The sequence below is a fragment of the Culex quinquefasciatus genome, chromosome 1 (assembly GCF_015732765.1).
Source record: "Culex quinquefasciatus strain JHB chromosome 1, VPISU_Cqui_1.0_pri_paternal, whole genome shotgun sequence".
NCBI lineage: Eukaryota > Metazoa > Arthropoda > Insecta > Diptera > Culicidae > Culex > Culex quinquefasciatus.
The window spans coordinates 118,887,827-118,909,775 of record NC_051861.1 but is presented as its reverse complement, the minus strand read 5'-3'; the positions used below and the strand labels follow the sequence as shown (position 1 = coordinate 118,909,775).

General features: G+C 33.1%; 1 protein-coding gene across 1 annotated transcript in view; it reads left to right on the top strand.

Moving 5' to 3' along the window:
* Positions 1 to 21,949, top strand: part of LOC6038465 (serine/threonine-protein kinase D1) — a 44,665-nt gene that overhangs the window by 20,607 nt on the left and 2,109 nt on the right. The window contains exons 2-6 of the mRNA XM_038256743.1: positions 8,168 to 8,457; positions 15,065 to 15,209; positions 15,269 to 15,603; positions 20,386 to 21,298; positions 21,356 to 21,849. Coding sequence (XP_038112671.1) covers positions 8,332 to 8,457; positions 15,065 to 15,209; positions 15,269 to 15,603; positions 20,386 to 21,298; positions 21,356 to 21,849 — 2,013 coding nt within the window. The 5' untranslated portion in view covers positions 8,168 to 8,331. The remainder of the gene's footprint in view (positions 1 to 8,167; positions 8,458 to 15,064; positions 15,210 to 15,268; positions 15,604 to 20,385; positions 21,299 to 21,355; positions 21,850 to 21,949) is intronic.

The following is a 21,949-nucleotide window of genomic DNA, read 5'->3' as shown; positions in this document are numbered from 1 at the left end:
TGACGGCATCAAAAGATCCGTTTTTGCCCACTGTGCAATGGCACACTTCTTTCGGAATATTGGTACCACTGCGTGATTTTGACATTTCGGACGTTCACCATTAGAACGCCATCTTCGCTTAAAAACCTAGATGGCTCAAAAGTTGTGGGGTTTTGTCCCCTAAAACATATTAAAAAATCTCGAAAATAAAAAAAAATACTTTTGGGAAACTGAGTTTTTGTGAAAAAAAAGTTGATAAAAATCTGCAATTTTTTTCCGTGTACCTATTTTTCCTCAGTAGTCCTCATCAATACCTACAACTTTGCTGAAGACACCAAATTGATCAGAAAATTCACTTAAAAATTACAGCTGTTGGAATATTTACGTACCATATTTGTATGGACAGCAGCCAAAATTGTATGGAGACTTGTATGGGTGAACCAATGACGCAAAATAGCTTATTTGGTCATAGGGAAGGGCCCCACCAAGTTTGAGCCAAATAAAAAAATACACATAAAATCCATTTCCGGTTTTGGTAGAGAATTGCTCAAATGCATTTTTTCAATATTTCGTCACCGCCATCTTGGTTTTAAAAATTATAAATCAAGTAGTTAAGGGGTCATACTTAAGCTAAATAATAAAAAAATGGACAACAACAAAAAAAATAGTGATTCGATTACCCGAAGTGAATTTTTTCCGAGGCCTTCGGAAAATCGAGTCTGGACTGTAACACCCCGTTGTCTCATTTTGAATTTTTTTTTCGATCAAAAATTTTGTTAACTGAAGGTTTCTAGAAGCTTCTTTTTATTTTAGATCAAATCAGAATCCCATTGAACAAAGTCCCATTAAAATCAAACTCAACAAGTCTTCTGAGAACCTCAGCTTCCGCCTCCGAAAGCTCCCTCGCCATCACACAATATCATTCAAGCATCACATCATAATCACGCGATGGCACGGTTGCTGCTCCGGCTGATGGATGGCCTCTGAGCTGAGAACTTTGCGGCGCGACGTCGGATGATGATCCTTCCGGACGACGGCGACGACTTCTCATTTCACAGCAGCAGCAGCAGTGCTTATAATCAACATCCCAGAGTTTTAATGCCGTGGTGGCGCTTAACTACTCTCTCACTCTCATTGGAGCTTTGAGTATTAGTAATACACAGAGTAGTACAGATCTTTTCACAAATCACACGGAACCAAAGTTTTTCACAGGAGGAAATGAGGGGAATTCTCTTAGAAGCTGGTTGATATCTGATTGAGGGGGTGATTTGACGCTTTTTGAACAAAAATATTAGTTAAAACTTTTAATTAGTTTTTTTTTAGAAAATTGACAAATTACCCCAAAACGAGAGCTTAGAAAAGCTCCACCGCCGCCGCCACTAGCTGACTCGTTCAAAGGCATTATTATTCGGGCTGGGGATTTCGTTTTAATTGAGACGGTTAGTTATTTAAATCGATTGCAAAGTTGTGCGCCTTAATTAACGTTTCAGCGGGGTAAATTATTTATGAACGTTAACGTTTTGCCGGTGGCGGAAGGAGCTGAGTTGGCGTGGCAGCTTCTCCAAACTGATTGATGACTGAAGTTGGGTTTGGCTGGTGGTTAACATTTTTTCTCATTATGAATATTTTCCAATTTGAAAATTAGATAATTTTGCTTAATTTATTGTCTCTTAAATTTTTACACAAAGTAATGTGTCTTTTTTTGCTTAAAAATTATTAATGCAAAAATTGAGATCATAAAGGTCGTAATGATATTTGAAATAATTTCCCATAATTTTATATCCGGCCACATACACACTGATATTTGTACAAAATAAAAATGTGTTGACTTAAATGAGATTATAAGCTGTGTGTGTGTGCAACCATCCAAACGGGACCACGCGGCCACTTCTTACAAATTGAGTTGTTTCCACCCTATACATGCAAATAACTCGCATAGGCATTTGGAAGGTGTTAGCTCTGCCGAGCTTCGGTGACCCATTTCTACGCTGGCTAGCCGAGCGCGAGGTACTTCAGCTTTATCGACAAGCCCCGCCCTGAAGAACGTTTGCATCAATCGGATTCAAACGTTATTTAGAACATCCGAACCCTTGTCAAATGGACAAGGACCCAGCGCGTATATAGTTGATAGTAACAGTATTCCTAATTCCAGTCATAGCTCACCAAGTGGTTAGCATTTTGTTTACCAATTCAAAGGACGGGGGATCAAACCCCACCTCGAGCGACTTTGATTTTTCGTTCTTATTCATTATTTCAAGTATTTCTAAGTCTTAAACTTACTCGTTGGGAGCAGATGGGCATCAAACCCAGGACCATTCGCGTACAAAGCGAACATCGTAACCAGTCAGCCACGGCCGCTCCTTAGTAAGATAGGCGTAGTTGTCTTAATTGAATTGTATGGATGTTAGAGTAGATGAAAGAGTTATTTGATCAAAATTATGGAAAGCTCTCACCAAAAACACGAAATCTTCAACAGCTTGATTCCGATCTTCTCGACACGTTCTTCTTGAACCATCAGTAGAATTCCCAGGAGCGGACCTGGTACCGATACACGGCTTTGAAATAATCGAACGATGATCACCACCCACACCTTCTTCCTCGATGTTTCAGCAACGCTTGAATTAACTTCAACTTCGCGATTGTTGTTCCTGCCTTTTTTGCTTCCGTTGATGTGGAAGTTGAATTTCTTATGTTCTTATCGCTTACAATTGTAACAAGACCTTCAAATTTTAACTAATTTCACAAATTTTAAAGAAAATTTTAAGACGATCAGAAAGTAAAAAATGACAGCAAACAAAAAAACGCGTCCGACCCCAAGCACAGCTTGCTTCGATCCGATCCTTAAATGAGATTATAAGCTGTATTAAAATCATGTTTGACATTTAAAAAAAAGCTTAAAATTTATTTTTTCGCCATTTTGAAATGTTGCATTTAGAAAAGATATTTTCCTAATTTTCATTCTTTGAAACCAACAAAGGTCTGACCTACAATGCAAAGAAAATTATATTCTCAGCTATTTCAAAATACAGACCAGACTCGAAAAAAATAATCTTTTCGTTTTCTTATTTTTCATTGCCGAGTTGAGGCCCCTAAACTACACTAAAAAATATTTTTTGTTCGTGATTCGATTATCCGAAGTCCCATACAAACCTTTGGATAGTCGAGTCAAGAATAAATTTATTTAAAAAAAAACCTAAAAACGGTTATAACTTACTTTTTGATTGATATTTTACATGCAAAAATAATTATTGAAAAAAAAAATCATAAAACAATGCTTTTTAAAATAAAAACGTCTTTCTTTAACTCAAAAATTGGCACTGTTGGTCGACTACAAAAGTTTTTTTATATTTTTTTTAATCTACTAAAAAGCGAAATAAAAATGGTGTTTTTTCCGCGTTCTCGTTTCTTTCCTGATAAGTTTTACACAGAAAAAAAATATGTGAATTTACTCGACATGTTAAAAACGAATCACATGTAAACTCAGTTGATGTAAACTTGAGATTCGACTTAAACGGTTGAATCACACGTAAAATGATGTTTTTACGTATAATTTGTTGCAAGTTTACATCAAATTGCATTTGAATTTAAATGTTTAATGACGTGCAAAAGTGTTACATCATAAATGATGTAACATTCGGAAATATTTTTTTGTGTGTACTTATAGAGCAATTCCAGCTCAAATCAGGATTTTTTCTGGAACTTTTGTACCCGACCCTCTCCATTTTCAATGAAACTTTGTAGACATGTTATCCTACACACAAAAAAATATTTCCGAATATGATGATGTAACACTTTTGCACGTTATTCAACATTTAAATTTACATGCAATTTGATGTAAATTTGCAACAAATTATACGTAAAATCGCGGTTTTACGTGTGATTCAACCGTTTAGGTCAAATCTCAAGTTTACATGAACTGAGTTTACATGTGATTCATTTTTTCCGTGTCGGATAAATTCACATTTTTTTTTCTGTGTAGGCCTATATAAGCCATTTTTGTATATATGGAGCTAACAGTACTCGAAAATAACATTTGAGAAAGGCGTAAGGTATTTAAATATTTTTGAATTTTGTAATTTAAAAATTACTGTATCTCGAAGCCGTTGCGTAGTATCAAAAAGTGGTCAAAGACAAACTTGTAGGAAATTGGACGGGCTTTCTGAAAAAAATACACTGAAACAAAAGTACACGCCACATCTATGAGATTTTTTTGATTTTTAAGTCTAAAACTTAAATTCAAAGGTGATGTCACGATTTTTTTTCGTTCAGAATTTTTGAGGAAATAGAATAAAATGTTACCAAAAGACTGACGAAAAATGCAGGATGGTATGTCTCTAGTAAAAAAAATACAAAAATCATTTGATAAAACTTTTTTTTTGAAAAGTGGTCTAAACGTCAAAATTTTTTGAAAACCGGCAGTAGAAATCGATTCTCTAGACAATTTTACATAAAAGTCTCCATATTGACCATTGTCCTATGTCCAATCCTTGGAAAGATACAGCGGTTTTAAAAATAAAAATGTTAAAAAGGGGATTTTTGTGGTTTTTGGCTATTTCTATGGGGACCATCCATAAACCACGTTGACACTTTAGGGGGGGGGGGGGGGGGGGGGTATGGCGATTGTCCACGCTCCATACGAAAAAGATTTTTTTTGTATGGACAATTGTCCACGAGGGGGGGGGGGGGGTTGAGATTACCAAAAAAAGTGGATGGTCCCATGTGACAGAATTGGTTTTTCAGTCTTGTAAATATTTTTACCGGAAAGCTCGTCCAATTTCCCATAAGTTTGCCTTTGACAGCTTTATGATTTATATCGTTTTTATATTTACGTAATCAAATTTACTATCCTAGTTTTTACCACACTGAAATAAATTTTATATTTTCAGTTATAAGCAATTTAATAAGGCTTATATCTGTAAGCCCTTACATCCAATTGAAATGCTGTCAGAGGCAAACATATAGGAAATTGGACGAGCATCCCGGTAAAAATATTTACAAGACTGAAAACCCAAATCTGTCATATAGAAATAGCCAAAAACCACAAAAAATCCCGTTTTTAACATTTTTATTTTTTAAACCGCTGAATCATTCCGAGGATTGGACATAGGACAATGGTCAATATGGAGACTTTCATGTAAATTGTCTAGAGAAACGATTCCTACTACCGGTTTTCAAAAAATTTGACGTTTAGACCACTTTTCAAAAAAACAGTTTTATTAAATGATTTTTGTATTTTTTAAGGAGAGACATACGATCCTGCATTTTGCGTCAGTCTTTTGATAACATTTTATTCTATTTCCTCAAAAATTTTGAACGAAAAAAAATCGTGACATCACCTTTAAATATATGTTTTAGACTTAAAAATCAAAAAAATCTCATAGATGTGGCGTGTATTTTTGTTTCAGTGTATTTTTTTCCCGCTCGTCCAATTTCCTACAAGTTTGTCTTTGACCACTTTTTGATACGACGCAACGGTTTCGAGATACAGTAATTTTTAAATTACAAAATTCAAAAATATTTAAATACCTTACGCCCTTCTCAAATGTTATTTTCGAGTACTGTTAGCTCCAAATACACAAAAATGGCTTATATAGGCCTTGGATAACGTGTCTACATCGTTTCATTGAAATCGGAGAGGGTTGGGTACAAAAGTACTAGAAAAATTCCTGATTTGAGCTGGAATTGCTCTATAACCTTTAACATTGCCGTAGGTTGCAAACCGATCGAAGTTTCATCCAAATAAAATCAACAATTACAATACAATTCACGCAGTAAAAAAAAAAAATGGTAAAGTTACATCTAGGAATGAGAAATGAGTTATCTATTATGTCTGAAAAAAAATTCGTAATTTTACCTCTGAAATGGGTAAATTTAGTGTTTTTATTTGTAATGCCACTTTTTCAGAGGTTATATTACATCATAAAAGAGGTATTATTGAATCTCATTTTTTACACCTTCCAAATTTACAAAGATTTTGTTTGTGCACAGTAAAAAAAAATATATGTTAAGAAGCTATAATTTTGAAAAGGTTGAATATTTCCTCAATCATGATGTAATTTTACCTAAATTTAGACTAAAAAAGTGATATTACACCAGAAAAGTGGTAAAATTTTCAGAGGTATAATCACACATTTTTTCTGATATAAAAGATGTACCGCTTCCCATATGTATTCTTACCATGTTTTTTTTACTGTGTGCACAACACAAATAAAAATTGATTTTTTTAGGAATCTAAAATATTGCTCAATATTTAAAATTGATACTTTTTTAATATTTGTCCCATGTGCATTTTTAAGCAAATAATGAATAAAAACGCATTTGACGTTTTCGTTCGTTTCGTTCGTTTCTTAATTTTTGATTAGAACACAATTTCCCAACCCTTCCCAGCATATATAATTATTGTTTTATGCTGGAACGGAATTTATATTTTAAATAGTGTGCAATAGGACATTTTTGCGATTATTTTCGTCATGATCATATCAAAATTTAATTTCCAAATCCTCAGAACAAAGATTCGATTCTATTTACTTTTCTCGAATCTTTATAATAAAAGAAGTTTTTTTAACCTAAAATTATAACCAAAAATAAAAATTAATCACATTTGACATTTATGCTTTTTTGGGCAAACAAGTTGGCAAAAATTTGTTTGCTTCGAAATTTTAAACAAAAATCTTGCTGTCGTACCAATATCCAATATGTTCAGGAATCATGTTGAAAAAAAATTGCTGTCCTAATTTTTCGAGAAAAGTATTTCTGTTTCTTATAATTAAAACGTGTTTGTATAGTGAAACGCTACAAAAAATATTTAAATCTTGGTAGGCTATTGGTTTATATTAGTGGAGTTTTTTTAAGTTCCAATAAACTAAATTTTCTTATTTTTTGCGTTAAGTCAGGGTTAGGGAAAATACTCAAAAAGCGAAAAAATTAAAATTTGATATTTTTCAAGTATATTTTGTTCAAAAGTGAACATTTTCCACCATTCCTGAAAAATTGGTTAATACATATCAGAAAATTGCCTTCAAAATAAATCATTAATTGGACCATATTTGCTGAGAGAAGAAGAACAAATCTTGAGTTTTTTTTAATAGGTCCGATAAACATCTGGAGCTTTTTTTTTTTTTTTGAAGGGTCCAATAAACCAAATTTTCAGTTTTTGCTTTTTGGCTGTTTTGTTTAATATCCCTGACTCAAGGCGGTTTCAAAAACACCCTAAAAGCAAAAACTGGAAATTTTGTTTATTGGACCTTTTAAAAAAAAACACTCCAGATATGAAACAAAATAGCTTATAGCACCTTTTCAAACAAAAAACTCTAGAAATAAGAAAATTGAGTGCATGCTTTAACTTGAATAACGTCAAATATTCAATTTCTGTTATCTAACTGTTCAACAACTGTCTGTTTAACAACATTTGTATTTTTTTAGTGAAAAGATTCCTATTTTTTGATATGCATTTATCTGCTTAAGCTACTGATTTTATGAATTGAAAATTAATGATATTCACCTTAGAAACAAATAAAATCGAATTTGACATAAAATTTTCATAAACTATTCGAATAAATCACCTTCTTTTGTCTCAGTCAAAAAACCAACATTTGAAATTCCTTTGTCTTCTGAGCTCTTTGAATTTGTTGACATTTGAGAGTTGTACTTATTTCTTCAATCGTCTGACATTTCAAATAAACCCCAAGGATTAACCTTTAGCCCAAACAAAACAAATCAGTTGTACATCAAAGAAACCTCTGCTTCGAAACTCCTACAACTTCACCAAGAAATGCCAAATAACCAAAGTTTCACCCGTCAGTTTGTGATGTTTGTCTAAAGTTGAAGAAAAGCATGAAACGAAGCAAAAACAACAAACTAATAAAACACCTCCAAGTGCATCTCATCAGTTCAGGCAATAATTGCTTGAAGGTGTGTGTGTCCAGGTCGTGTGTTTGTAGACCAGACCAAGCCACGTGATAACCCCGAATGTTCGGGGTCAGCTGCATGCACCACATCGTGAAACCACATGCTGACCAGGGAGACCGGGGCCAAAGTCCGCAATGTTTTTCTTTTTTTCTTTCTTTTTTTGCCTCGCATCAGACGAGCGTCGCACTTGTTTGCTGCAACTGTTTTTTTTTCGCTCCTTGCTTATCAATATTTTTCTAATGAATCACAATTTGTTTGTTTTTTTTTTTCTTTTTTACAGAAGTTGGGAATCCGCGAGGCAACGCAATCTCTCCAAGTTGGACGAATCTCGACAATTTACGTACTGTTTAAGGACCAAGGAATCTCCCCTTAAAGAATCTTCCTATCAGAAGAAATAGGATTATTACAAACAATCATCGTCACCATTCACACACATCTCTGAAAATGGCCGGACCAGAAATCACCTTCATCTTCCAGTTTGGCAACCTGCGGGACATTGTGACCGTGGCCAGCCAGGCGCTGACGCTGAAAACGCTCAAGGATCTAGCCTGTGATTTTATCAATACTAAGGTAAGCTAGTAGGAGATTTGCATTGGTTTTTCATTTGTCACACAATTTTAAAATGAAAAAAATATATTCAAAAAAGCAATCAAATCAATCGAAATTTATTTGTTGTCTGGCAATTCTGTCTTATGTTAATGTTAGGGATGTTCAGGTAAAATTTAGGAATGTGCCGCAAAAAGTCGGAAGACATTAGGTCGAATGGACAAAAGGTCGAATGCCAAAAGGTCAAAAGACATACGTCGAAAGGACAAATGGTCGAATGTGAAAAATTAATTATAATCTTGAGCAGTTCTCTCAGATTTCGGACATTCGATTTTTTTTGTATTTTTTTATCCGACTGAAACTTTTTTGGTGCCTTCGGTATGCCCAAAGAAGCCATTTTGCATCATTAGTTTGTCCATATAATTTTCCATACAAATTTGGCAACTGGCCATACAAAAATGATGTATGAAAATTCAAAAATCTGTGAAGGAATTTTTTGATCGATTTGGTGTCTTCGGCAAAGTTGTAGGTATGAATATGGACTACACTGAAAAAAAAGTTATACACGGTAAAAAAATTTGGGTGATTTTTTATTTAACTTTTTGTCACTAAAACTTGATTTGTAAAAAAACACTATTTTTATATTTTTTTATATGTTTTAGAGCAGCGATTCTCAACCTTCTTCTAGGCCGGTACCCCCTGCCATGTAAATCAAGTAGGCCCGGTACCCCCGTTGAGAATCGCTGTTTTAGAGGACATCAAATGCCAACTTTTCAGAAATTTCCAGGTTGTGCAAAAAATCTTTGAGCGAGTTATGAATTTTTGAATCAATACTAATTTTTTAAAAAAATCGAAAAATTGGTCGCAAAAATTTTTTAACTTCATTTTTCGATGTAAAATCAAATTTGCAATCAAAAAGTACTTTAGTGAAAATTTGATAAAGTGCACCGTTTTCAAGTTAAATCTATTTCTAGGTGACTTTTTTGAAAATAGTCGAAGTTTTTAATTTTTAAAAATTAGTGCACATGTTTGCCCACTTTTGAAAAAAAAATATTTTTGAAAAGCTGAGAAAATTCTCTATATTTTGCACTTTTGAACTTTGTTGATAGGGGAACAGCATCTAATTCCAGCGTGCCTCTAATGTTGTCAGGTCAGAACTTTGACATGCAATTAAAGCTAATTAAAAGCGTTTTCAACTGAAATCGAGTGATAAATAGCTTAATAAGAAGTGAGCAAGCAAGTTTCTACCAAAAGTTTTGCAAAATTAGTTGTTTAAATAGTGAAAATCAGCAAATTGGATGGAGTTAGGAGCGAGAGCTTAACCTGCCAAAGATACGAGAATTTCCCCTACGACCTTTAGTTGCTGACATATTGCCATGCAAGTGTTTAAAAACAGGAAAATTGATGTTTTCTAAGTCCCACCCAAACAACACACCATTTTCTAATGTCGTTATCTCAGCAACTAATGGTCCGATTTTCAATGTTAAAATATAAATACGAATGTTTCGTGAAATTTTTCGATCTTTTCGAAAAAATTATTTTAATTTTTTTAAACCAAGACTAATATTTCAAAAGGGCCAAACATTCAATATTACGCCCTTTTAAAATGTTAGTCTTGGTTTAAAAATTTTTGAAAATATTTTTTTCAAAAGATCGGAAAACTTTACGAATGTTTCATAGTTTTTTTTTGTCCATTCGACCTTTTAGCATTCGACCTTATGAGAGAAAAAATTAAATGAAAGTGACTTCCTACATCAAACTTTTCGGTAGAGTTGGATTCAAAAGATTTTCTTCGATTAATCATTAAATTTGATGATCTGGCATCACTGCCTGCATTTTTGAATGTGTATTTCTAGAGTTTTTTTTTTTTTTTTTGAAAGGGTCCAATAAACCAAATTTTCAGTTTTTGCTTTTTGGGTGTTTTTTAATACCCCTGACTCAAGGCGGTTCCAAAACACCCAAAAAGCAAAAACTGGAAATTTGTTTTATAGGACCTTTTCAAAAAAAAAAAAACTCCAGATTTGAAGAAGCTTTTGAAATCTTGCAGCATTGCATTGAGATATCTTTGAGGTTTAATTTTGAATAAATAAAAAATAAACTTCATGTATTCGAATTATTTGATTATTCGGAAAATAAACTTATCGTGCATTTTACTAAAAAAATGGTTGAATTTTTCAACCTGTTTTCAAAGGCAAAGAATCCTTAAAATACTAGAATTGAATGTTTTAATCAGGTCGTAATAATTTTTAATAAAAAACCACCTAACAATATTTTGGTAAATTAGTTTTTTTATTGTTTTTCCTCGGATTTTTGGTTGTTCCAGCTATTTTTTGATTTTTTTTTAATTTCGTTCAAAAGACAAATTGCTGTCTGCGAAACACATCGCAAAACAACAATAATTCCAGGGTTGTTACGGACGGCGCGGATGGCGCGGATCGCGCGGATGGCGCGTATCGCACGGATCTGGCGCGGGTTTCCTATGCGAGAAATTATTAAATTTTTAAATTATTAAATTTTCAAATTATTAAATTATTAAATTTTTATTTTTAATTATTAAATTATTAAATTGTTAAATTATTAAATTATTAAATTATTAAATTATTAAATTATTAAATTATTAAATTATTAAATTATTAAATTATTAAATTATTAAATTTTTAAATTATTAAATTATTAAATTATTAAATTTTTGAATTATTTAATCATTAAATTATTAAATTATTAAATTATTAAATTATTAAATTATTAAATTTTAAAATTATTAAATTATTAAATTATTAAATTATTAAATTATTAAATTATTAAATTATTAAATTATTAAATAATTAAATTATTCAATTATTAAATTATTAAATTATTAAATTATTAAATTATTAAATTATTAAATTATTAAATTATTAAATTATTAAATTATTAAATTATTAAATTATTAAATTATTAAATTATTAAATTATTAAATTATTAAATTATTAAATTATTAAATTATTAAATTATTAAATTATTAAATTATTAAATTATTAAATTATTAAATTATTAAATTATTAAATTATTAAATAATTCAATTATTAAAATATTAAATTATTAAATTATTAAATTATTAAATTATTAAATTATTAAATTATTAAATTATTAAATTATTAAATTATTAAATTACTCAATTATTTGATTTTTAAATTATTAAATTATTATTTTTTGCCATTTTCTTAGTTCGGACCATTTTCGGAGTCATATTTTAGTTTAGAGAAATTTAGAGAAGAAAATAATAGAAATTTCGTGTTTCGATTTTCCAGCGTAAAGTTTTGGCGAGAATTACCAAGTACTAAATCCCTAGATTTTATAAATTGGTGATTTATTTTATGGTTTTAATTTTTTTCCTGAATTTGTTTTTAAAGCAACGATATTTAAAAAAACTAATATTGCTTCAGAAATGGCAAAAAAGGTTCCATATGAATCCACAACTGATCAACGGTACTGATCCAAATGCCTTCTGTATTATTCTTTTTTCGTTTAAAATTTCATTCATTATGTTACTCTCTTCTATGTTTGTCGCGATATTTTTTATATGGCGCGGATTTCGCACGGATTGGGTTTTGGGGTCGGCGCGGATCTGGCGCGGATTTTTTCTCGACTTTTCCGTAACAACCCTGTAATTCTGTGATTTTTCAGGCATTTTTTTTTTTTGGTTGGCCCAACTAATTTTCCGGCTATTTCAACCGTTTTTGGCTCGGCATGTGTTGCAGTTAGGTGTAAAAATCACGTTTTCACGCACACACATCACAGTTCTTTCTCAATGAGACGCATTTTTTTTTTTGTAAATTTGTTTGAAGACATTTTGTATTTTTTGTTCTTATATCTTGAGTAAAATTTAATATTTTTTTAATAGTTTCTTTTTTATGTTAAAAAAATAAAAGGGCTATTAAGTAGTTCTCTACAATTTCGCAATTTTTTTCGTGTTTTTTTTTAATTTTATTTTTGATGAAACTTTGCCCATACATTCCCTATGTCAAAAGAAGTCTTTTTGCATCATTAGTTTTTTTCTTTTCAAACAAGTATCCATACAATTTTGAGGGCTAGTCATTGAAAAGGCATTTTCTAATCGATTTGGTGCCTTCGGCAAAGTTGTAGGTTATTATGAGGACTTTGCGAGAAAAAAAAATGATTACACGGAAAAAAAAATCCCATTTGTTTGTAGAAGCATTTTATTTGTGCAAAATCTGATTTAGGAGATATTTGCTTCGATTTTGTCAAGGTTTTTTTAGTTTAAAATTTGATTATTGAAAAAAAAAAGCAAACCCGTATTTTTTTTTGAAAAGCTGCGAAAACTTCCTATAATTATTCTCTTAAGAATTTTCAAAATCGCCCAATAAGTTTCTGAGATACAGCCTCAGATTTGACATTTGAAAAACAAACAAACACACTCGCACTTTTGACAGTTTGGAAGTTTGCCTGCGTTTGTTTGCAGAAACGTCAGCCTGCATAAATTTTTGCATTGTTTGCAAGTTTGCCGCAAACAAGTTTGCGAGTTTGGCTAACTGTCAAACACAAAAAAGTGCGAGTTGGTTCATTTCTCATAATCTAATACCTCCTTCACCTAATAGGGTCCTAAAGCCCTATGCCAATTGGTATGTACAAAGGTAAAAAACACGGTTAAAAAGCATTTCGATGGATCAACTATGGTCCCCTTGGAAAGAGCTGTCAAGTAGGACCTTTTCTGTCAAAAAGGACCGCGAGGTTAATTTTTCAAAATTGATTTAAAAATCCAAACTCTTTGTGGACGTATACAGGGTCATTGTACTCAGAAAAATAAGCTTTATCGTTGTGAACAATACTATTTCAAAATTAAGCTTAATTTTAGGACCCAATTAGGCTGTAATTTTCAACTGACGATATCTGATCATTAATTTAATTCTTTTAAATTTTTGTTTGTATAAAATGTGAAATAAAGAAAACTATCTGTTTTTAGACTTTTCCTAAAGTTAAGCTTGATTTTAAAATATTAAAATTATTCGAAAATCAATACAAAATTTACTGTGTTTGATATCTATCTCTGATTCATATCTCTGCAAATCTTGAAAATTTGAATATTCAAAAACGTGAAAACGATATGAATATAAATTCAAAAAATCATATCTCCGGAACGGCTGAATCAATTTTGGGGCGCCACAATTCAAGAGAAAGGTTATTAGTTGGGCTTTTAAGGAAAAATATGTTGAGGTTTGAAAAAACTAGCTGAATATTTTAAAAGGTCCTATGAAAATTTCACTTGCCGATTTTAAGGTCTCGGGACCAAAGAGCCCATGTCTGAAAATATTTTTCCCTGATTCCTTGTAATATTTTACATAACAAATAAAAAAAAATGCGAATATCCATTAACACGTTTTGGAGATATGATTTCGAAAGATATGAAATCCGAAAACGGGTAAAAATCTACTTTTTTCACTAAAACTGCGATAACTTGAAAAATTCAGCAATGACCTAAACATGTCTGAGTACCAAAAGTTGCGTCTTTCAATTACGAAAATGTAGTTTTTGCGAAAATCGACGAAAAACGCAATTTTTTGGACCACCCTGTTTCGGATAGGACCATCCTAATCGCCAAACAAAAAAAAATACGAGTCTAATTATTTAGGCCAAGGAACCCCCACTCCAAATTTGAGCCAAATCGGAGCAAATTTGGAGGCTTCCTGTTTGACGTGAAATGGCTGTATATTTTTATTTTTTAAAATTCATATATTCATAACAGTATTCGAAAAACATTCCAAACTCAAATATCCGAAACATGTTAGGGGTCTTATTGAGACTCAACGGTTCAAAATAAGGCAACGGGAAAATTGTCACACGATTATCCGAAGTCAAATTTGTCCGAGGAATTCGGATATTCAAGTCTACACACTTAGATTTTTGTTTACCGAATTCGGTAAATTTTACCGATTTTTCAACTGGTGAACAGTTCAGTGAATTGAAAATGACCGAATTCGGTGAAAACTTACTGAAAATCGGTAATGTAGGTTATTATTATTCATCGTACAACCGAAATTCGGTAAAATTTTTTTCATTTTGACAGATGGTTTACCGATCTAAACTTTACCGATTTTTCAACTACCGAATTCGGTAAAAAAAAATCTATTTGTGTAGGTACTCTCTTAGGAAAAATAAATTTTGAGTTTTTTTTTAATTAACAGACGTGGTTTTAACTTGAAGATGATTTTTTTACAATTTTAATCGTAAAGAAATGATTTTATGAATTTTGAGATCATAAAAACGGTCTACATACTTAGATTTTTTTTACCGAACTCGGTAGTTGAAAACTCGGTAAAGTTTAGATCGGTAAACCATCTGTCAAAATTAACAAAATTGTACCGAATTTCGGTTGTACGATGAGCAATAATAACCTACATTAACGAATTTCAATAAGTTTTGACCGAATTCGGCAATTTTCAGTTTACCGAACTGTTCAGCAGTTGAAAAATCGGTAAAATTTACCGAATTCGGTAAAATAAAATCTTAGTGTATAAATTTCTGAATCTACAGGGTAGGACAAAACGTGGGGATCGCCCGTTCACGGCCTAGATTTCTCCATAGTTGTTTTGTTCAATATAAATTTAATTTTTATTTCCCTTGTTCTTTCCAGATACCCGAAAACGGCCTGAACCGCCTGTCGGACCGTTTGCTCTTATTCCGCCACGACTACAGCTCGTCCAACGTGCTCCAGATGATCAACTCGGCGTCGGAGATTGTGGACGAAACGCTGGTCGAGATCGTCCTGACTGCAAATCGTAAGTCTATTTCTTCCTAGAATAAAATCTAAAACTAATTCCCTCCTCCGCCCCCTCAGCTATCAGCGCCCCCGGCCAGGACGACATCCCGCTGGTGCGGCCCCACGCCCTCGCCGTCCACTCGTACAAGGCGCCGACGTTCTGCGACTTTTGCGGCGAGATGCTGTTTGGGCTGGTGCGGCAGGGTCTCAAGTGCGAAGGTTGTGGCCTCAACTACCACAAACGGTGCGTCATCAAGGTGCCAAACAACTGCAGCCGGGTCGAGCACACGGGAACGCACCGGCGGAGTACGTCGTCGTCGCTGCATCCGCCGCGCAGTCCGTCCGGCGGGTCGAGCAATTCGTTGGTGTCCGCCGGGGACGACGGAACGAGTGCCGGATCGGGCTCGTTGCTGGTAAGAAAGATGCAGCAGCTCATGAACGAGATCAAGAACTGAACTGAACAAATTCTGTGGAGATGTGGTTGTAGTATTAACCGATTCCGTCCAGTGAAATCATGTTTACTTTAAAATACTTAATTACTTAACGTCTGGTGATGGTGCGACATTCTTAACGATAGAGTCTGATAAATGACATTCCTTACTTTAACCGTTTCTCTTGGAACAGTATTGTTTAGTTCTTATATTTCTATTCTGTTATTTTTCTATAATTCTTTGAACTTGTATTGTTTCTTTATAAACTATTATATTGAACTATTTTACAACGAAATAAACGCAGTATTAAACAAATTACTCTTTTGTGTTTTCTTTTGTTTGTCTTTATTGATACAGAAAGTCCTTTATCAGACCTGTCCTTGAGTAGCACATCCCATTGATCCCAATAACATGAAAATTGTAGCCTTGAATCAAGACCGACGTTTCGGATTAACCAGAACTGGTCCAAGTGATAAGTTTTAAAATTTTAAGGTAACTTAAAAATTGTTTTTCTCTTAACTTAGACCTCACCATACAAGTTGTTTGAAATGGCCTATTGGAAATGGATAATTACAAAAAGCATTTTTTTAATATTTTTAGATTACTTTTTCAAAACAACCAATGCGCCATGGGTTTCCTATGTAAATAGGACCTTTTGAAAAAGTAAGCAAAATTTTATCACTGCCATTGGGGCCGCCATCATGGGTTTAGAATTTCGACGCTAATTCAAATTCCAAGATGGCGGCCAAAATGGCCGTGATAAAATATTTATAAAAAATGCATTTTGTAATTCAAAAGGTTCCCAACCATTCAAATTGGACTAAAATAGGGTCGCAGAACTCGAATTTTATGTTAAAAATAAGACAAAAAGGGTTAAGGGGTCATATTCAACCTCAAAAGTCAAAAATTAGGATAACGATTTTTTTTGTGTTCGATTATCCGAAGTAAATTTTTACCAAGGCTTCGGATTATCGAATCTGGACTGTATTATTTTTTCCTAGGTTAAATGTCACCTGCCGTATTTCTTATTAAAATAATAATATGAATAATAATTATAAAAACCACACAAAAAAATGTGGTAAATCTGGCTTAATAGGTGCAAATTGTGCTATTTCTTATTTAAAAAAACAATTGGTTCCAATTAAGTATTAAAAAAAAAAGACAATTGTAAACTTTTTTTCCTTTATCTACGTCCTTATTTATGTCCAGGCGTTTTTTAAAATATTATTTCTAAGAAGTTTAATTTTTTTTATTTTAAAGATTTTCTTTTTTTCGCATCTGCTATGTTTCGCTGAATCCTTTAAAAAATCAGTTAAACGTTTCCAATAAATTCTGAATTCAACTAATTTATTATTATGTTACTCTATAACTTCAAAATTATAAAATTCAGAAATGCCTAAACTAAAATTTATTTTAAAATTGTAAAACCAAAGTTTTATATTTCTCAATTCTCACATTCTAAAGTTATTGAATTTGAAATTTATTCAGATTTTAATATTTGATATTTTTGATTTTATTTTGTTTTTTAAACCTTCACAAATTGTTAAAATTTTTAACATCTAAACTTTACAACAAATCATCCTAAATATTTCTAAAATAATAAAACACTATCATTCAAAATGTCTTAAATAATATTATTCTTTCTTTATTGTTTAGTCCTAAATTTGAAAATTACTTGATTTAAAGTTCTTTGCTTTGAACATCTCAGATAAATTCGTAAATTCCTTTACTTTTAAAACTTTTTAACTTCAATTCTAACATTTTGAAAATTGCTAAATTTTAAGATACTTGAAGTATATAAAAAATTAATCAATTTTTAATATTCTCAAATACATTTTTTTATGTAATTCGTTAAATACAAAACTCCAAAAATCTCAAGTTAAACAAATTTTGATTCAAAAGTTTAAAAATAGTCAAACACTAAAATTCAAATTCCAAAATTCCTAATTCCTGAAAATCAAAATTCATTTACTTTAAAATTCTTAAAAATTTTACTTTGAACTTTTCAAATAGATTCTAAAATTCGTAAATTTCCAAATTGTAATTTTTTTAAACTTCGAAATTCTAACATTTATAAATTCATAAAATAAATCACATGTAAACTGAGTTGATATAAACTTGAGATTCGACGAAAACGGTTGAATCACACGTAAAATCATATTTTTCGTATAATTTGTCGCTAATTTACATCCATTTTGCATTTAAATTGAAATTTTGAATGACGTGCAAAAGTGTTACGTCATAAATGATGTAACATTCAAAGATATTTATTTTTGTGTAGATTTGTATATCTTAAAATTATTCAAATTCTTATATTTTCAAATTCCTTCCCAAAACGCATAAAATTCTTAGAATGCAAAAAATCAGACTCAAAAATTAAAAAAAAAGTAAAACACTAAAATTCTAAATGTTTTAAATTCCACAACTCTTAAATACTTAAATCCTGTAATAAATACTATTTTTTATAATTTCATTCCAGTTTCAACCTTCCTAATAAAAAAAATCTAAAAATGTTAAGCGAATTCTGATTCAAAAATTTAAAAATAGTCGCACACTAAAATTCAAAATGTCTTAAATTCTACAATTCTTGAATGCCTAAATCTTGAAAATCAAAATTCATTTACTTTAAAATTCTTAACATATTTACACAGCAAAAAATCCGATGGTAAAATCGCATGCAAAAGCATGCACATCACCTTCGTCAAAATAAACACATAATATTACACAATGCATGTACATTTATTGTAAACACAAAAAAAAAAGTTGCAAGCGACGGAATTCATACCCAGCACCAACAGTAAGGACTGGCGCCCTAGCCCACTCGGCCATCAAACTGATGAAAAACTGCAAGGAAACGCATATATGAGCTTGACATTTCGGTCAAGTAGGTTTCCCATACTGATGGGCTACATATTTCAGGGTGTGAAATCACATAAAATTGCATAAAATAATGCAATATTTATTTTACACCCAGGCCTTTTACATGCAGCTGGATTACTACTTTTTTAGCTGTGTACTTTGAACTTTTCAAATAAATTCTTAAATTCGTAAAATCCCTTATTTCAAAACTTTTTCACTTCGAAATTCTTACATTTTGTAAATCATAGAATATAACATATGTTTTTACATTTCTCGAAATCTTACATGCTCAAATTCTAAAACCAAAATTTTAAAATTTTAAAACTCTTAGATCTCTAAAAAAATCTCTTAAAACTCTTAGACATTCTTAACTTGTTATATCTAAAAATTCTTCAAATTATTCTTTGAAAATTCTTTGTTATAATTTCATTTCTCAAAACTGTTAACACTTTCCAAAAAGTATAAAATTCATACAATCAAAAATTTAAAAATGGTAAAAATCTAAATTCAATATGTTTTAAATTATGTAGTTCTTAAATCCTCTAAATTGAAATTCCTTTATTTAAAATTTTTATATTGCACATTTCAAATAAATTCTAAAATTTAATATTAAAGCTTCTTCACTTCGAATTCCTTACATTTTGAAATTTATAAACTGAATTTCCACACTTGTCGAATTCTTACAATCTAAAATCAAAATTGAAAACTCCTGATTATTACATTTAAAATTGTTACATCTTAAAATTCTAATATTCTTTAATTCGTTTTTTTTTAGTTCATTTCCCTGCCCTTCCCAAAAGTATTAATTTCTTAAAAACTCAAGCTCAAACAAATTCACACACAACATTTAGAAATCGTTAGTTAAAAATTATGAAACATTCAAACCCAAAACATTTAAATTCTTACGTCTATAAATTTTTCAAATCTGCATTTCCTATATTTTAAAACTGTTGAATATTTTCAAAGTATATATTAAAAAAAACGGTTTGAAAAGAAAAATATCCTTTTTAAACAAAAGTAAAATAAAATGCATAAATAAACCAGTTTTATCAATGAAAAATAGAATGTTGGGCAATTATTCTGTTCTTGTCCCCTGTATTTGTTTTTTTTTTTTTTTTTTTTTTAACAAAGCAAGAAATAAAATGCATTGACACAAAAAAAAATCATTCGTAGGGGTAGCGATTTACATTGACCAAATTGATTTACACTTTTAGTTAATACTAATTATTGTCCTCTTCATGAACACGAGACATTTTGACTCCAAAACAAATATGTTTAAGTAAGTATTTTTGGTGAGATTTAGGTTGAATTCCATCGAATTTGCCAATTTTCACTATTCAAACAATTTATGTTGCTAAACTAATTTGAGATAAATTTTGATTGTTCACTTCCTTCTTCGCGATTGTTTACTGATGTCGATTTAAACGTTTTCTGAGATTTTGTTTGGCACTATTACTTATCTATGAATTTTATATTTAATCTATTTTCCTAATAAGGCCTTCTATTCAGAAATCTACTAACACATTCAAAGTATGTTTACATGGCTGTTGGGAGTTTGTTTGCATCAGATCTGCTATCTCTTTCTAGCAAAAGTTTTTGTTAGGCCACTTCTAGCTGGGTTTTTTGACTGACCGCCCGCTGTCACAGCCCTGCGAAGTATGTTTGCGGACATATCGAGCGGTCAGTCAAAAAACCAGCTAGAAGTCGCCTGACAAAAAACTTTTACTAGAAAGAGAAATGAAACTTGATGCAAGCGAACCTCCAGCTGCCATGTAAACATACTTTGAATGTGTTGGTAAATTTCTGAAAGCCTTATGTTTTTTTTTAAATACTAAACTTGGAATTGGAATTAAAACAAAGAGTTTAAAAAATCAAAATGACAATTTTCCAACCTCACATCCACAGCTCAACGTCTCCAACACCGGTTCGCTGGGCAACGCCGCCACCTCCGGCAGTGCGAGCATCCGCCAGAACCGGTCGCCGTCTCTGGGCAGCAGCCGGACCATGGGCGGCGGCAGCATCAAGATACCTCACAGCTTTTCCATTCACACGTACACCCGGCCCACCGTGTGTCAGTACTGCAAGAAGCTGCTGCGCGGGCTGTTCAAGCAGGGCGTCCAGTGTCGGGACTGCCACTACAATGCGCACAAAAAGTGCGTCGAGCTGGTGCCGAAGGATTGTACCGGGGAGAATACGCAACCGGTGGATCCGCACGGGACGGGCGGGGAACCGGTTATGGCTTATAAGGAGGATCCGGGCGATGAGAGTGATTTGGACGAAGGTGGAGGAGGTGGGGCGTTTTGTGGGAATAACAATAGTAGCAGTCACCATAACCGGAATGTAAATTTGTTGGATTTGGGAGGTGGTCCTCCACCGGTTAAGATTAACGGGATGATTTCACCGCTGCACCATGATGGGGTTGATTGCGGGGATCGGTTGGAGGTCATCTGCGAACAGTCGCGCCAGTCGAGCAATTCTTCGTCCTCGCCGAGCGCCAACATTCCGCTGATGAGGATCGTCCAGTCGGTGAAGCACACGAAGAGACGGGACGGGCGCGCGATTAAGGAGGGCTGGCTGGTGCACTTTACGAACAAGGAGAAGACCGTCAAGCGGCACTACTGGCGGCTGGACTCGAAGGCCATCACGCTGTTTGTGTCGGATCAGGGCAGCAAGTACTACCGGGAGATTCCGTTGAACGAGATCTTGACGGTGGATCCGGCGCGGAACCTACAGAGCGAGGTGCTGCACTGCTTCGAGATCCGGACTGCGAACGTAGACTACTTTGTCGGGCAGGACCCGCTGTATAACTTGAAGGAGGGTGAGTAGGTTGTGGGACGATGGTTTTGTACTCAAATTGATGACTCTGTCTTTTCAGGCGATCCCATGCTGGCTCTTCCACCGCCGGACAGCGGAATCGGCGCGTACCTGGCCAAGAGCTGGGAAACGGCCATCAAGCAGGCCCTGATGCCGGTGACAAGTGGAACGCGGACGGAGTCCGCCAGCAGCGAACCCGAGGAGAAGGTCACCGACATGAGCCAACTGTACCAGATCTACCCGGACGAGGTGCTCGGTTCCGGCCAGTTTGGCATCGTGTACGGAGGAAACCACCGGAAAACGACGCGCGCCGTGGCGATCAAGGTGATTGACAAGTTGCGCTTCCCGACGAAGCAGGAGGCGCAGCTGAAGAACGAGGTCGCCATCCTGCAGAATCTGTCGCACGCCGGCGTGGTCAATCTGGAGCGGATGTTCGAGACGCCCGAGCGGATATTCGTCGTGATGGAGAAGCTAAAGGGGGACATGCTGGAGATGATTCTGTCGCACCAAAACGGGAGGCTTAACGAGCGGGTGACCAAGTTTTTGATCACGCAGGTGGGCTTCACAATGTTACAATTTACTTACAACATCGGTGTTTTTTCAAAATTTGTAATGAGTTCTTACCTTTCGTTCGAACTGTTGTTGTTGATTCAGT